General features: G+C 37.0%; 2 protein-coding genes across 2 annotated transcripts; both read left to right on the top strand.

Annotated features, from left to right (window-relative positions):
- Positions 1-1,350: 1,350 nt before the first annotated feature.
- Positions 1,351-2,449, top strand: LOC116177692 (hydroxyacyl-coenzyme A dehydrogenase, mitochondrial-like). Its single transcript, XM_031496741.1, has 3 exons — positions 1,351-1,518; positions 1,565-2,141; positions 2,189-2,449. The coding sequence occupies exons 1-3, from the start codon at positions 1,411-1,413 to the stop codon at positions 2,425-2,427; spliced, it is 924 nt and encodes a 307-aa protein (XP_031352601.1). The 5' UTR covers positions 1,351-1,410; the 3' UTR covers positions 2,428-2,449.
- Positions 2,450-7,791: 5,342 nt separating this feature from the next.
- On the top strand, positions 7,792-9,196 carry LOC116177691 (hydroxyacyl-coenzyme A dehydrogenase, mitochondrial-like). Its single transcript, XM_031496740.1, has 3 exons — positions 7,792-8,153; positions 8,204-8,780; positions 8,829-9,196. Exons 1-3 carry the CDS (start codon positions 8,040-8,042, stop codon positions 9,065-9,067), a joined length of 930 nt encoding a protein of 309 aa, XP_031352600.1. The 5' UTR covers positions 7,792-8,039; the 3' UTR covers positions 9,068-9,196.
- The last annotated feature ends 8,568 nt before the right edge of the window (positions 9,197-17,764 follow it).

Raw genomic sequence — 17,764 nt, 5'->3', positions numbered from 1 at the left:
TTGAATTTATTGGAACTTTGTTTAGTTGTTTAGCGTGTATATATTTTGTTTATGGTTATTGTTTATAATCAAATGAATACGTAATAAACCTATGCACTGCAGATATATGGGTGCACGCTTTTTAGTCCTGCTGCAGGGGATAACTTCCGAAGCATAATATCTTCTTTAAGTCATGGCTCATGGCTTATCTGTACCAAATTTGAGATTTATATGTTAAAGCATTCTCGAGTTATCGTGCGAACGGCCGGCCGAACGTTTAAACTTTGTGACATTATTGATAAAGCAGCTTCTTTCAATATTCGCGCAACTTAATAAATTACATTTACTATTGTAGCACACTCACATTTATTTATTTGTTTGTACCCAATCCACTATACACTTCCAAATATCCATGCCCGAACCCGGGTTCGAACTAGGGACCCTTAGTGCCGCAGTCTAGATTCCACTCCACTGCCCCACACAGACGGGCAAAACAAAACAATGGCGTACCAGTAACGACGTAAACAACATTTGTTTGGAAAACCCCGGAGAAAAACAAAAATAATATGGTTCCAAACACCCGTAACAGCTGAATGAGAACCAAATTTCAGTTTGATCCCATCAAAACTGCAACTTTTATTACGGTGGCATTTGCTCGGAAAAATTCGAAAAAAACGGCGAAATTGGGAAACGTAATTTTCGTATTTTCAGCAAAAACAATACGGTCCCAATTTTTAATATACGCTAAATACCTAAACTTCCATAGCATCAAAATTGCGACCTGTATCGATGTGACAAGGAAGGGGTGCCCTCACAACCCCTCATATACAAGGCGTTCAATTAAAAAAATTATTTTTTTATATCTCGGTAACCCAATGCTTAACTGTTTTTATAATTTGGTCAATACTAGAAAAACACATAATTGAATTGAAATTATTTTTTACACTAAAACGTAAATTTGACAAATTTGCGCCGAAAACTGTCTTACCAAATTGTCCACGACTGACATGCATGTCTGTACTGTTGCTAGTTGAAAGTACAGGGGCAACCACACAAAGTTCATGCTTTTTTTACCATAATAAACAAAAGCGCCTCCTGCCCTTATTAAATTTGCCGATACCCTGAAATTGCTTGCCTAAAACAATGACGTTTACGTAAATAATTAAGGATGGGATTTTCGTTTTTTACCGAAATACGTATGTCGTCCCATTTTTAGGATAATCTGTAATAAGAAGACTGTCTGATGGGTTGCCTATTTTAGGCGTAACTTACTTGGTTGCAAGTCTCCGGGTGTTCGACTGAAGTGGATAGTAAAAGGTGAAGACCTTGATATACAATTCAAATATTTAAAGATAATTCGACATCACAAAACTGATAGTGAGTCGACATTAATCGGTTAGTCACTCTCACTCACTCTCTCTATAATAACAAATGTCTTTTTTCATTCGAAAGCGCTTATTTACAACCACTGTGCAAATGAATATTGTGAAAAAATTAACGGTAATCGGAGGTGGTCTTATGGGATCAGGAATTGCACAGGTAACCCAATCGAGCTACTTATGAAATGCACGTTTAATTTTTTGAGGTCGCCGCTCAAACTGGCCACAATGTTACGCTTGTTGATTTAAGCCCTCAAATTTTAAACAGGGCCGTTAAACAAATCGATCTTAGTTTGACTAAGGTAGCGAAAACGTTGTACAGAGATAATTCGGTGGAAGCCGATCAGTTTATTTACGCCTCCAAAGATCGCCTAAAAGTGTCGACCGATGCTAGCAAGGCGGTGGAAGATTCGGATTTGGTTATCGAAGCGATTGTGGAAAGCATCGATGCCAAACACGCGTTATTTAAAATTTTGGACGAAGCGGCGCCGCCAAAAACTATTTTCGCCTCGAACACTAGTTCATTAAACATATCGGAGATAGCAGCCCCTGTTAAACGCAAGGACCGTTTTGGTGGAATGCATTTCTTTAGCCCGGTGCCCGTCATGAAACTGTTGGAGGTCATCAGAACTCCTGACACATCCGAAGAGGCTCACAATAAGATGATGGCTTGTGGTCGAGCAATGAAAAAGGTCTGCATTGCATGTAAAGATACGCCAGGATTTATTGTGAACAGGTTGCTACTTCCTTATATGTCAGAGGCTATGAAGATGCTAGAGAGGGGTACGTATCTGTCAGTGTCACGTTCGTTGTGCAAAATTCTTCATCAGGGGATGCCACTCCGCAGGATATTGATTTGGCCATGAAGCTGGGTGCAGGTTATCCCATGGGACCGTTTGAGCTGGCAGATTATGTCGGTAATGACATCAGTTTAGCGGTTTTACAAACGTGGAACAGAAAATATCCCAATGACCCGGCATTTCAAGTAAGCGGTGTACTAAAAAAACTGGTGCAGGAAAACAAACTTGGGTGTAAAACTGGGGAAGGGTTTTATAAATATAGCAAATAAATGGTGAATACTTTCTTATTGATTTCGATATTATTACTCGTACTTACGACAATTAGCGACATGGCAGAAGTATTCATATAAGGATGTCGGTAATCGATACCCACAGGCCACAACGATACTGGCGGCTTCTTAATTTGAACATTACAGATGGGTGTGGATTTTTTATCTTAGGGAATGGGATTTGTTTCTGGTATTTCAATACCTCGACTAGCGCTTATTCATTTTTTCACCTCAAAAACCCTGAAAAACACCTCGTTCAATCTCACGGAAAACCAAAAATAAACATTTGTCCTTTTGCCATCAAACGGCAAACAATACGCGGCTACGTTTCAGCGTCCACACAAAAAACAAAACAAGGATTAACGTCCACCACCAAAAAAACAACGATTAATGTCTTCCTCTGCTATTTAAAACCATTCCCTTTCTGTTCCACTTCTAACTGCGTGTCCCAATAAATTAAACAGCTGTGATTTCGTATCGGCGAAGCGAAGCCTTCTCATCTACAAACAAATTGGTCCACGCAGAGATAATAAAGCTTCTTATCGCAACAACCGGAGATAACAAGACATAAATGAAGAGAGGACTATTTAAACAAAGTTAACAACATAATTCTTTAAAAAAATAACATTGGCTCCAAATTCAAATACCATAATCAAAATTGTGTACATTCTAAATTAACGACCACATTTAAGTAAGATAATTTGCTGCACTAATTGATTGTCAATCAAACATGATCAAGTTAAATCCCATACACAAAACATGATTGCAAGAACAGGTTAACGTTAAAAGCAAGTTGCAAAACAAAGAATTAGTTTTGGTACAAGTAGGGAACAAAACAAGGCAGCTGTTGAGCGGTATGTTAAACTGTTAAATAATGATGATGTGGCAAACCTGCAAGTTAGATCTTAGGATATTTGACAACAGTGTTAGATATACGAATGAAGTATGTAGTCGCTATAACAAGAAATGTCGTTTGTTTTGTAATGTATGAATTTTCGTTTTTCATTATTAAATCTTTGTCTTCACTCTCTGCGCATTATTCCATTTCAAAGATAACACGGTACAACAGGTGACTCATTTTTGGGACAATAAAACCATTTTTGTTAAAAGCAACATGGAAAATCACATGTCCATGGAGTTTAAATTACGGAATATGTGGAAATTTGTGAATCACCACTCACCTCATAATAAGGTTTTTTGTTGGCAAGGTCCCACCCCCGGGAGCGGAGAACTGGCTCCTCGTTCGGGAATGAAACTCTCTCACTGTTCCCTCTAGATCGCCATTATCCTAAGTATAATTAAAAATTTTTGAACTATTGATTATCTGTATGGTAGACAGCATTTATAAGTTTACCGATAAAGTTCCTACACATTTTGATAGAAAGTATTTAAAACCAAAGACATGGCACGTTTCTCTAGAAACATATCGAAGTCTCTTACTTTAAGTACAAGGCGCAGTCAAATGAAACTCGACCCGCGGTCAATTCTCGTTTACTGGTACTGGCACCTCCATTTCTAAAGCATTTATCCCAGTGGTGAACAAGACCAAGAATGCTTCTCTTCCAGAATTCTCTCGCGCGTAAGCCGATCTAATCACAGATCTCGTCCTGCACCGATATGAAACGGTGACCTTTCAACTCCCGCCAAAACTGAAACCCATGGCACACGATCGTTATAAATAAACCGCAAGAAATGGAGGAGGGCGAACTTTAATTAAATAATAATTACAAAAACAATCAATTCCAAATGCAAATCTGGGTTGCCCTATATTAATCACACGAGAATAGCTCTAGGGCCTTCATTTTTATTACAAGGAAAAGAGCTATTGAAAACCTCTCAGAATATGTACATGTACTCACTTACCTTCTCACTTCTTTTCCAATTTGCATTTAACAATGTTAATGGTGTAACAACATTGGAGAATTTGATCTCCCTCGGGAATTGCATTTCCCTCGTAATCATAGTTTTACACCGATATTTAAAATATTGTGCCACCATCTATCGCGGACATGAATTTATTTACCAAGACTGTTATGTAACGCAGCCCGATACATATTCACACCAAGAGCTCACGGTACGGAGAATATGGGTAGAGCTCAGGCGTCTGCCAATTTGACCAAGACATAACCTGTCTCATTGTAATAATATATAGGGGTGTGGCCAAGCGCTTCTTGCACATCCGGCAACAAACTAAAACGTGCCGTTTCCTCATTGGTCAAAACGACCAACCGCCGCAAACGTTTCAAACCAGAGCTCCGAACTCCGCTTCGACGGCACTTCAAGGAACAATCGGCTCTCCGTCTGCAGAACCAGGTCCGCGCTCATTCCGGCGACAGCACTCGCCGTTTGCTAACACATGACTTGTGTCATTGCAAAATAGAGTAAGGGCGGTTAGGGGTTTTGCGATCCATTCCATAACAAATGTAACATAAACATATTCAGGAGTCATGAAAAATAATCACGCACGGCATTTATGCAAAATACGATAGCATCAAAATACCACTGCAAACAAATTCTACAAATATATTACGTCCTCACATAAAACAATTGCAAATTGTTCAAATATAAAATACCTGTCAAAAGTTATATGGCGCTCTAACTACGTACACCAAAATCTCCAAAATACTCTAAATTATCTAAACACCATTTATCTCAAATGAAAGACACCCACACCTATGATACTACCTAAAGTATCAAAAACTATGATATGCCCTTAATTTTATTAACACCCTGTACCATCAACCTACCCATAACACATGATAAAGCTAACCCTGATGATGTCACAACAGGATACAAATTAATTAACTTAATTCCTATACTGTGCATAATTAAAGCGACATTTTCAATAAAACTTCCACATACATGAGAAAGTGCCCACAAACATTAAACATTGCGGAAGGTTTTATACGGCTTTGTAAAATTAAATTTATCACGTCAAGTACTTATCTACTAAATCGATCGCACACAAATAATATAAAAACAAATAAAGAAGTATACTTTATTCATTATATTTAAGTTTCTTGAATAAATGCACGCGCTCAGAACTACGTACCTTAATAATAATTCTGCTGCGTCGATTAAAACATCGCTAGTAAAAAAACCTGACGCGCATAATCACTTACAAACTCTCGTCCTTGTGCAATTTGAATTGTTAAGATTCGCGGTAAAACATTTCCAGTGGCGTAGCTTAAGTTCCTCCCCTTCAATTAAATGGATAAAAGCGGGAACGATTCAAACTGAAAATTTCCGGATACTGTAACATCACAAAGTACAGCACAAAATTTACACGGGACATTGAATTTCACAAATAAAACAAGTGTACTCGCTGAAAGCAAATGCAAAAGTGATACTACATTTTACAATGAACCCGTATGAACCTCAAACTGCACCATAAGCAAATCTAATTCAAGACAAATCTTGGATTCATATAAAGAATTTCATTATGAAAGGTTCCACCCTGTATATACAACTTCCGACGATGCACATATTTTTGAGAGTTTCCAAGCACGCAATTTTTAGGAGGGGAAAGCGATTTGCGCCATTTGGAGAGCACGAACGGAGGTTACGTTTGGCATCTTGTCTTGAATGGCAGTCGTGTACGCGTCGCTCCATAAATGTTTGTTATTATTTTGTGTTTTTTTAATGCAGGTAGTAGTCTTTGCATTTCTATATCGTATTTGTGTTTTGTATGCCTCATTTTATATTTTTAGTGTGTTTGAATCTTTGTTTTTGAAATTTACTTGGTTTAACCGCAATGCAGAATCACATATGTGGTACCGTTATGCTATTGTTTGTAATTGTTTACGTTTTTGTTGTAATGCTTGAATTTATGTTTATTGATGTTGATTACTTGGTCTTGTCCCTGAAGTAACATTCATATAAGTTTTGATCATTTTATTTTAATATGTGGAAATTACAGATTCGTTTGATGTATGTACTGTCTTGTTTGTTACTAACATTTTTCTCCGTGAACGAAGCAGTCACGGGGGTGGTAAAAACTGTAGTCAAAATTGAGTTACGACACTTAATTCTGTGATTGTCTTCGACTTTCAACTGTAGGCTCGAAACCCCGAAACCAGGGGCGAGTTACCTATCTTGCAGGAGCGGGATTACGCTAATCAAAGCTCTTCAGTTTAGAATCTATGTGCGATAAATCAGTTACGATTCGTAACTTCCACATATCTTGTCTCTAGTTTAATTTGCCTATAAGACCATGTAATTTTCCATCTTGCTTTTAACAAAAGGACTTTATTGCACCAAAGATAAGTCACATCCGGTGTATTTCACCCTTTCTTAGAATCTTGGTACCTGCTTACCTGATCGATAATTCCCAAAACTTGTTTTTAACCTATATGTTACCTCTTGAAGTTACATGCTACTTTTTGTGATGTTATAATTGTATGTTACGCATTCACATCATTACAAACAATTAATTTTACTACACAATTCAATATTAATTTGACGGCTGGTTGTTTTATTGGTAAGTTCTTTTTTTTCCCAGCCTATTTCTATTTTTATTCGGTGAACTACCATTGTCAAAGTTTATTTTTGCAATGTAATTTTTTTCAACTTCAACAAAATTTCCGAGCTTTCACAATCTTAATAATTGCGATCATTATTAAACAAAGTTTTCACAATTTCAGTGTTTTATTCTTTCCTTCCCTACTGTGCTTCAGGTCAAAGCGTTGTTTACGACTAACGTAAGGGGGCCCTGCCTTAGATGTTTGATCACGTGCCAGTACTTTTCAAATTTAAGCGGGATCTTGTTTAGTTTTGGAGAAAATAGTCATTCGGGTGCCATTTTTAAACGTTGCCGGGTTCTTGTAGTGTGAAGTTAGCGGAGAACCTGGGGGTTTAAGTATAGGTACTACAATTGTTTAAAAAGTTACTGATACATATCGAATTGTTGTATAGTGTCTGCATTGCTTTTCGTGGTTAGGGCATTTTCAGCCTGTAAACGGTATCTCAATTTATGGCAACGAACGGTACTTTTGTAACTTGAATTTGGATATCGGGCATCTCAAAATGATAAGCACTTTTATCTTTCTGCGATAGTTTTGTACAGAATCCTTGGTTCACTTTTAGTTTTTTGTTTAAACTTGAGTGCAATTTTTGTTTTATTTCAAATAATGCATGTTCGTGTTCGTCAAGCAGATGCAGCCATATGAAAGGTGTCAAAATGCAATTTGGAAGAGTTATTTTCAAACATGTTTAGGGAGAATTTCGACCAAACGTATTCCCCCTTTCAGTTATGCCGATTTCTTCTGTGTGTGCTATGGATAAAGGCGTTGTACACTGTACAGTATTTACCGGAACACTCTGTATATGAGTGTATTTTACTTTTCGCTCGTTTTATTTTGGTCTACTTTTTAATTTTTGGTTCTTTTTATTCTTGTACGATCTTATTTGAATATGAAATGAATTAAATTGTAAATCAGTTCATTTAAGAATGTTGTTTAATGAGAATTAAGAATTGAAAACTCGTTTTAAAGGATGGGTGGGTATTTATTTATTCTTGGGGATGGACTTTAGCCTATAATCAGGAATCCAAGGTTCCACTTCATCCAGAGCTTTTACTTTTCAATTAGAGCTTGTGGAGTGCGGCAACAAAAATGTCTCTAACATTAAACTTGTTAAAACGTTCGTTTTCTACGACTCCTTCGATGCATATAATTAAAAACATTACTGTGATCGGAGGTGGCCTTATGGGTTCGGGTGTCGCACAGGTAGCTTTCCTTTGTTTTATACCGCAGATTATCTTTTGTTTTTTATACAGGTTGCAGCTCAAACGGGTCACAATGTAACGCTTGTGGATCTGAATCCGGAAATTTTAAAGAAGACTGAAGAAAGTATTGCTAATAGTTTAAGTAGAGTCTCGAAGAAGTTATATAAGGATAAACCGGAAGAGGGTGAAAAATTTGTTCGGGATACGAAGGGGCGTATGAAAATAATGACTGACGCGAACCAATCTGTTAAGGATGCGGATCTGGTGATCGAGGCAATTGTGGAGAATATGGAGGTTAAGCATAAGCTGTTTAAAGGGTTAGATGAGGCGGCTCCCCAAAAAACCATCTTCGTGTCGAACACCAGCTCGTTGAGTATAGGTGAGATAGCATCGTGTACGAAACGGCGTGACCGTTTTGGAGGTATGCATTTTTTCAATCCTGTGCCGGTGATGAAACTGCTGGAGATCATCAAAACTCCCGAGACCTCCGAGGAAACGTATAAAGAATTGATGGCGTGCGGTAAAGCCTTGGGGAAAGTGTGCATTTCGTGCAAAGACACTCCCGGATTTGTTGTTAATCGCTTGCTCGTACCGTACCTGTCGGAGGCCATGCATTTGCTGGATAGAGGTAAGAGAAGAGTCCCTTCAGAGTATCCCTCAATCAATCAACTTATAGGTGATGCAAGCCCGCAAGATATCGACACAGCAATGAAACTTGGTGCCGGATATCCGATGGGTCCAATTGAGTTGGCAGATTTTGTGGGACACGATACCACTCTGGCCATTCTCGATTCTTGGCATAAGAAATATCCAGAAATACAGTCGTTTAAACCAAGCAATGTGCTGAGGAAGCTGGTAGAGGAGAAGAAGCTTGGACGTAAAACAGGGGAGGGATTTTACAAATATACAAAATAATTTTCTTATTTTGGCATTATTTTTTGATAATTTTTTACTTATATCATGTGTGAGATTATATGAATTGTAATTTTAAAAAGTGCCATTATACTTTTGTTTAACATTAAAGATTGAGCCGGGATATCCACATTCTAATCAGTTTTCCAGATAAAATCATGTCACCACTATCATAACTAGGACCAAAGACTAGTTGCTAGGACCATAAATTACCTTGATCAAAGCCAGATTATAATGTTATTTTCAGGAGCTGAACTTCACTTGCAAATATTGATTCATTTTAAACTTGTGTTGAAAATGGCTACAACAGCACACTATACCATCATTTACATTGGACATACTAACTAGTGTGTGAAAGTCGCTAAAAAATCAGGAATCCTATTTCATAATCCTTGCAATTAATGTGAGAATTCATAAATAAATTGTTTATAAACTGTGTGATCTACAGCATAATTTTATCTGTCAAGTTACCATATTTACATATGCAATTTTTCAAATCCAGTTATTGCACAGGGGGTGCCCATACCCAATGAGGAGCTGAGTCAATTGTTATACTGAAAACTAATTATTTCCCTTTGATGAACGGACTTCCCAAGACATGCCAAAAGCAACTGTAAAGATTGCCAGAAGAGGATGAGGAACATGCTCTTTGGCGAAAACATAAAATTAATCTGATTTACCTATTATATTATTATTATATGGTATTTTGTGCTCATTAATGCAAATAAAAACCAACAGTTAAGCCCAACAAGCCACTGGCCAGATTGCTGTGTTATCGACTTCAGCAAAAATGTTACCATAGGATCCCACTGTATATAATTTATATTTTAGCTATGATTTTAGGTACCTTACACATCATTGATAGATTGATGTTCCTATTGCTAGATCCTTGCCACCGTGTATTGTCGGTGGCAACAGCTAGATGCACTATAGAATTTCTATTAGGCAACACACCTTACAGCAAGCCGATTTTTGACCAATACAATAATATGGACTATACAATTGGGTATTATAATTGCTATCTTTGTTATTATACTGACATATTCGGTTAAATTGGCGAAGAATAGTTTTTGATGCTGATGCGATATTTTGAAAAAAGTAAATCGTTTCGTAGATAATTACAAAAAAGTGAAAATCGCTATTTTTGAAAAGTTCAAGTAGGGAGCTATCGAAAAAAGTTTCAAATAAAAGTTGCAAGATTCGATGAGATTCAATGGAGGTAGAAAATTTTTTTCAAAATGGCGGTTTTCGAGATTGACCTTAACTTTCTTATTTTAAATGGTCGCCATATTGGATTTTCACTGTTTGATACAGTTTTTTTCCCTTTCCAACATGGGTAAAATTACAATTTTCATTTTTTCTTTATAGTTGACCAAACGAACGTCGTATCCTTCCAAAAAGAATTTTCACATTCTTCGACGTTCGACGAGCACATAGTTCAGAGGGCAAGAGAGTGGTCGGACGCCATCAGAGGCTTAAGTACGAGCATTGTATTTATAAACGAATATAAATACAATGGTACGAGTTAGGAGACGTAGGCAAGGACAGTTATGTGGAAATGAAAATATTACGGCAGGATAAGAAAGGGTGAAGCCGTGAAGGACTAAGTCCAACCAATCCTAGGATAGTATAGTGGACTTCGAAAAAAGAAGATCTAGCCATCTAGCTTATTCATAAATTCATACGAGGGCTATCCAGAAAGTAACAAACGTTTTGAAATTAAAAATTAAGAAAGTGTAAGAAACAACTTTTATTAAATACATTTGGAAGCTACACTCTTAGGCTATTTTTCAACATAGTCGCCATGCATATTGAGCACGAACTTATAAATTAAGATGGACTGCTGATCAAACAGTATGCATAGAGGTAGAAATGGCCCTAGCATGGGCGCCGCCTTGATGTGCACGTTTTAGTTATTTTCTAGGGGAATTTTTTCTAGTGCTCAAGTTTTGAGACTATTGCAGCCTTGGACATGTGTCACAGTAATTTATTTAGAAAACGTGAGGTTAATGCTTGTTTATTATTTGATTTGAATTTCGCGCCAAGTGAGTGCATATTATGGCTGCCCCCATGTAGGTGTCATTTCTCAATTCAGCATTAGCAGTCCATCTTAATTCATAACTTCGTGATATTGAGGCACTTATCATAGCGTGGTACGTACGGTACAAGTGTTTTGATTTCAACTTTGTATACATCCGCAGCCTGCGACTTTAACCACTGGTTATCGCCGGTTTAAAGTTCCGCATCGGGACTGTCTTGCGAGCGAGATCTTCATCGCTGGGAAGAGGTGGAAGTCGCTTGGCGCTAGATCCGAGCTGTATGGAGGGTGATCCTTTCTCCCGTCCAAAATCATCCAAGAGCTGTCCAGTACGGTTGACTGTGCACGGGCGGGCGTTGTCGTCGAACAACAAAACTTCCACCTCTTCCCTCCGCAACGCAGCGGTCCCAGGAGTTCTAAAGGGCAAGCGGTGGGCGGCTACGGCTGAATGCGATAACAAATTTAAAGTGCGCGGCAATTTCCCGAAGCGAATCGGTAGCGGTTTCTACGGGAAATGCAGGAAAGCGAGACAATATCCCCGGATCCCCCTCCATCCTTATAATTCATGAAACGGAAAGTAGCAAAAAGCTTATCTTCCAATTCACGGAGCGGCAAGAATTAAAAACGTAGTTTGCAAAGATGCAAAAGGCAGAAATCAAAAGATTTAAGTTCTGTTAAACACCATAAAGGCAAAGAGATGCAGAAGGCAAAAGACTTTTACGTTTCGGTTAACCAATAAATGCAAAAGTTTCCCTCTAAATGTTATAAAATAAGTGAGCTACGCCATGGAGGGAACGTAGGAAATTCTACGTCGCATTCGATAAATACCGTTCAAATTACAATTTTAATTAATTGTGCGGCCTGCTGACGTCCTAAAAATATGTAATTTGTCCCAAAATTGTAAATTAATTAAGAGCGCTTTTTTGACACCCCACACGACTATGTGGAATGACGTTTACTGCAACACATTTATTTAGCTGCTGGTAATTTCAATTACTTAATTGGGCGGATTGAAATTTCCAAAATCGGTAGTCCAATTAACATCTGTTGTTAATTGGACTGTTGGGATAACGGCGTGAACCTGCACGACCTTGCAGTTCCAATGCTCGTTTTAATTTACCCTAGGAAATAAAAACCTACTTATAATGGCTTAACGTGGCCGAAATTCTAAAATGTTAATTTGCCGTTTTCTTTTAAATGACAAGAGCTTTCGAACGCAACAAAGACAATTAAAATATCTCAACGAGAACGGTTGCTAACGGCGGATTAAGTGCAGCGTTAATTAAGCACAGTCGCATATTAATACTTAACAAACAAATTTACTGTGGGCAGCACAGATACCACCCGCACCTGCGCATATGCGATTCTGCCCTTTATGCCTAAGAATATGTGTACCAAATTTGGATCCAATCGGTTCAGCCGTTTAGCCGAAAATGAAAGTTTGATACATTTGCGCTTGCGCGATTCTGCCAACAGCTTTTCAGCTCTTCCTTTTATGTCTAAGAATATGCGTATAAAATTTGGTTTCAATCGGTTCATTAGTTCCCGATCGACATCATCGAGATTTCAAGAGCTTCAAAACGTTTTCCGACAAAAAAGTGGGGAGTCATTTTTTACCTCAATGCAATACCTACCTTACTAACGTGCGGTGTCTTATTCCTGTTGGTCTTCAATCGTTCGTAGACGCGTTGACACGTATTACCTTACCAAAGACTATTCTGGATAGTCTTTGGTATTACCAATAGTTATATTGTCTGTGAATCCCATTCGCGTATGAATATTGTGTAAAATGGGAAAAAATGCGAATGTTCAAGAACTAGGAAAACGTTATATGCAAGTACAAAGTACATAATCTTTTGCTTTGTCTTCTTCAGTCAATTTAAAATGAATAATTTGTCATTTTTAAACAGTAACTTAAGTTTTTAATATGGAATCTCTCTCTCTTTTTAGTGCATTTTCCAACTCATGTTAGAAGGCGCTATTATGGCCACTTTCCGAGGTCTTAACTAATCCTACAGTTTTCAAGATACGTTTTTTTGGCATTTGGTAACTAATCGCTCTGGCTCCTGAACAAAGAAAAATCTTGACGGTTAATGTGCGCATGCGCAGTCTGCGCAATGTCAACTGTCTTATTTGTGGAGACATTTTTGAGAAATTTTAACCACAGATGCTTCTAGCAAAGACCAGCATATCGCATATTGTAAAAAATCAGACTTGTGCATGCGCACACTGCACAATGTCAACTTTCTTATTTATAGATATATTTATGAAATTTTAACCACAGACTCTTGTAATGAAGGCAAACATATCTGTTACATAGTCCATTACATGACTTCTAGAACTACTGATCAATATTCATGGAAAATACACGCATTAAGGCGAAAACTTTTTTACATTATTGTCTCTTCCTCTCCTTTCCACTCGGGTTATTTAACTTATATCGTATGGAAGTCAAGGTTACACTGCTTAACAAATTTTTATTTGCAATAACAATAATACGAAATTGCACACATCTTACAATTAAATTAATCTCATCGCAATAGCCATGCACCTTGCATCACAAACAAGGTCGCCCCTTAGTTACGTTAGCTAAGAAAATTAAGGTTTAAATAAAAAACTAAAACTATATCATATTGTAACATGATTTATAAATTCGGGTTCGATTTATATCAATATTTATTAAACAAAACTAAAACACTATAAAAACCGTACAATTTATATCGATTATTTATATCACACACACTTCGCAATTTATATTTCCGCGCTCGATCTCGTTCGGTAGTAGACTGCTTGCGATGTTCAGTCCGCAACCATTTATACACGCAAGCAATGTAAGTCAAGAACATTCGCGTAATTTTCCGGATAAGTCTGGAATAGTCCTATACATATCCCACTATCGCGCGCGTAGAAAATTCCAGAGCGCCAAAGGCGACGTCATGTCTGGAGCGTTTCCGTTACAATATTTTTTGATTACTTGAATAATCAAACCGGCTAAATTATATTCTTCGGGGGCATGGGGAAAACTGATACAATTCAGCCAAAAAGGATATAAAGAGAAATTCTAAGCAATATATTTCGAACCTACACCCACTCCAATTCGATTACAGTAATAGCAGGAATTATGCCTATAAAAGTGAAAATCAAAACAAGAATTCAACATTTACTAATGTGCGAGTGATAAAAACTAAAAAGACACAAATTTTAACAGCCGGCTAAAGCCAACAAAATTAAAAATGTGGAGAAAGAATAGAAACTTGAACGAGAAATTTAAGTGACAGAAAAAATGAAAGAACTAGTTAGAATCGGGGAACTATAGAAATATTTGCAAATATTTTTTCAAAACTGGAAAACAGAACTGAGAGTAAGTACTTCGTATATTTTGATACGAAAAGACAAGAACCATCTTAGAATCAAAATCAATAATTGAGTTTTAATTGAAAATTAAAATAAATAAAAATGATATGGCCAACATCTGCATATCAAAACAAAAATTAAAAAATTAAAAAAGAAAAAAAACTGCGGAATAGCCGAATGGCTGGGGACTTATACAGGGTGTTTCATAATTGAATGTCAATATTTAAAGGGGGCGATTTTTGGGTCTATTTTAAAAAGAAAACTTCATATGAACCTATAAACGTCTTAACTTTTGAGATACAGGGTGGTAAAATTTTCAAAAATAAATCGTTTATTATTAATATCTGCAATACCACTATAGATATTTTAATAAAATTTAGCATCTTGTACTATGTATCCAGAGGCATTTTTTAACGTACCACATTTTTTAAATTTCCACCAGTGGTGTTCGTACGGAATTTCAAATTCCCATTTTGGCAGACATTGATGGTACGCCACTGATCTCTCTGAAAATAAAAATTATTCTTGAGATCCCCAATCATTTCTAAGCAAATTTGACTCCTTTGATTTTTTCAATCCGATGCACGGTTTTCGTTTAAAAAAATAAAAACCGTTTCTCTGCATGATCATGACAATATCAAGCAGCGAAAAAGATTTTCTTTTTAAAATCGTGCGGCGAATTGAAAAAATCAAGCGATCAAATCTGCTCATGCTTCGAATTTTGGAACTTTTTCAAAAAACATTAAGAAAACTAGTAAAAAAGAATGATTACTTATCATTATCATTATAGTAGACTGCACCCGAGGATTCTGTTGACGAGTTTTTATTTTTTTAAGCGAAGACCGTGCATCGGATTGAAAAAAAACAAAGGGTTCAAATTTGCTTAGAAATGATTGGGGATTTCAAGAATAACTTTTATTTTCAGAGAAATTAGTGGCGTACCATCAATGTCTGCCAAAATAGGCATGTGAAATTCCGTACGAACGCCACTGGTGGAAATTAAAAAAATGCGGTACGTTAAAAAATGGCTCTGGATACATAGCACATAGACGGCAAATTTCATTAAAATATCTAAAGTGGTATTATAATTATTAATAATAAATGATCTATTTTTAGCGCATTTCCACAAAAATAAAAAAAAATGCGCTATTGTGGCCACTTTGTCCGTCCGTCCGTCCGTCCGTCCGTCCGTCCGTCCGTCCGCTAACTTTGCGACGCTACTAGTTTTTTATCTTAAGAGCTATTGTTCTACTTTTTTCGCTATTTGGTTCGTTATGGTGTCGAGTCTTGTACCAAGGAAGGAATTTTTTCTGTACCGCTTACAAAAAAAGTTATTGTAAAAAAAACAAAAAAACGTTTTTTATATGTTCCATAATTTTACACTTTTGCCCGTTTATTAACGATCCTAGAGATCTTTTATAATTTTGCATTGCTATCTGTCGCCTGCCGGTTGGTCTCTCCGTCTGTTCCTTTGTCTGTCTGTCCATCTATCTGTCCGTGTGAACGATAACTATGTTTAGAAATGTTCGATCGCTTTTACATCTCCGTTAGTTATGAACTGAATTGCATGAAATTCAATATGGGCATAGCTTTAACCATATAATACGCAATGCCAAAAGTTGAATCGAATCGATTCAAAATTCACAGTGCCCTTTTCGCATCTCGACCATTTATAAACCGAATTGCAAACTTTTTTACTTATAAAAGTATTTGAATGAAATTTGATACATAGGCACTTGGAATAAAGGAAAATCAAACGCCAATTTCAAAATTTGGTTTTGCGCATGCGCAGTGCCAACTTTTTTATTTATGGAAGAATTTAAACGAAATTTGATACATAGGCACTTCGAATAAAGGAAAATCAAACGCCAATTTCAAAATTTGGTTTTGCGCATGCGCAGTGCCAACTTTTTATTTATGGAAGAATTTAAATGAAATGTGATACATAGGCACTTGGAATAAAGGAAAATCTAGCGCCAGTTTCAAAATTTTATTTTGCGCATGCGCCGTGCCAACTTTTTTATCTATGGAACTATTTAAGTGAAATTTGATACTTAGGCGCTTGGAACAAAGGAAAATCTAACATTAGTTTTAAAATTTAGGTTTGCGCATGCGCAGTTCCAACTTTCTTATTTAGAAAAGCATTGAAATGAAATTCTTCTCATAAACTGAAATTGAAGTAGCACGTCAACAATGGATTGCCCATGTGCAACGCTATCTTTCATATTTGTGGGCGGATTTTTACGATTTTAACAGAAGTTGCATCTTACAAATGGGAAATGAATGCAAGTGGAAATGCGCTTTATGTAAATCGTTTACGATTACTTTTTAACTTGTTGAAAACTGTACCACCTAGTATCTCAAAAGTTAAGACGTTTAGGACATAGGTTCATATGAAGTTTTCTTTTTAAAATGGACCCCAAAATCGCCCCCTTAAATATTGACTTTCAATTATGAAACACTATATATGAGGGCAGTTCGATAAGTCTGTGACTTTGAATGAGATATTTTTTGGGCATATAAGCGTTTTTCAACACAATCTCATTTTAGCTCGATACATTTTAGCACGTTCACCCAAAGAAATTCACAGTCTTTATTATACTACCCATACTTTTTAAAGAGCTCCTAGCGAATTCATGATTTTGGACTTTCTGTCCGCCCGTCTGTGGGCAAGATAACTCCCGAACGGTTTCGAATTTTCCAATTCTGTTTTCAGTATTTTGTTTATCATCACCTAAGGAAGAACTTATTAAATGTTCAGTGACCCAGGAGCTCGTTTGCTATATTTGTTACAAGTTTATTTTAACTAAGTTGGGTGATACCAGTGTCGGGCAGTGGCAATTACCGCATCACCGCTAATCGCTATTCCTTATTTACAACCTGAAACACACCTACTGCACTGGCGCGATATCATAGTTTGCCAAAGTTCTTTGCCAAACTACCCAGAACTCCGAATATTCGTTGAATGCGTGGGAACCTTCGCCGAATGCACGAAGCGTCTGGGAGCATCGCGGCACCATCGTGCGGAGAGCTTTTTCATGTCCAAATAAATATTCATGTAAAATGTAATGTATCCGCTCAATTGACATGCATACCGCCTCAATCACCTTACGCACTTGTTCCCCGATCGTCCAAGTTCAATATCATTCCATTTATCGACGATTTCTGGCGTGACGACTGACGAGCTCTTTTGGGCAACCTGAACGTTTTACGTTCGGCGTCATTTGTGTCGGTTCGACCACAACGGAACTCAGTAAACCACTTCTTAACCATTGAAATTGATTGTGCAAAGTCCCCATAGTATTTAT

This window comes from Photinus pyralis, unplaced genomic scaffold, assembly GCF_008802855.1.
Source record: "Photinus pyralis isolate 1611_PpyrPB1 unplaced genomic scaffold, Ppyr1.3 Ppyr1.4_LG8, whole genome shotgun sequence".
Lineage (NCBI taxonomy): Eukaryota > Metazoa > Arthropoda > Insecta > Coleoptera > Lampyridae > Photinus > Photinus pyralis.
Note: the sequence above shows the minus strand (reverse complement) of the source record. Positions and strands in the feature narration are given on the sequence as shown.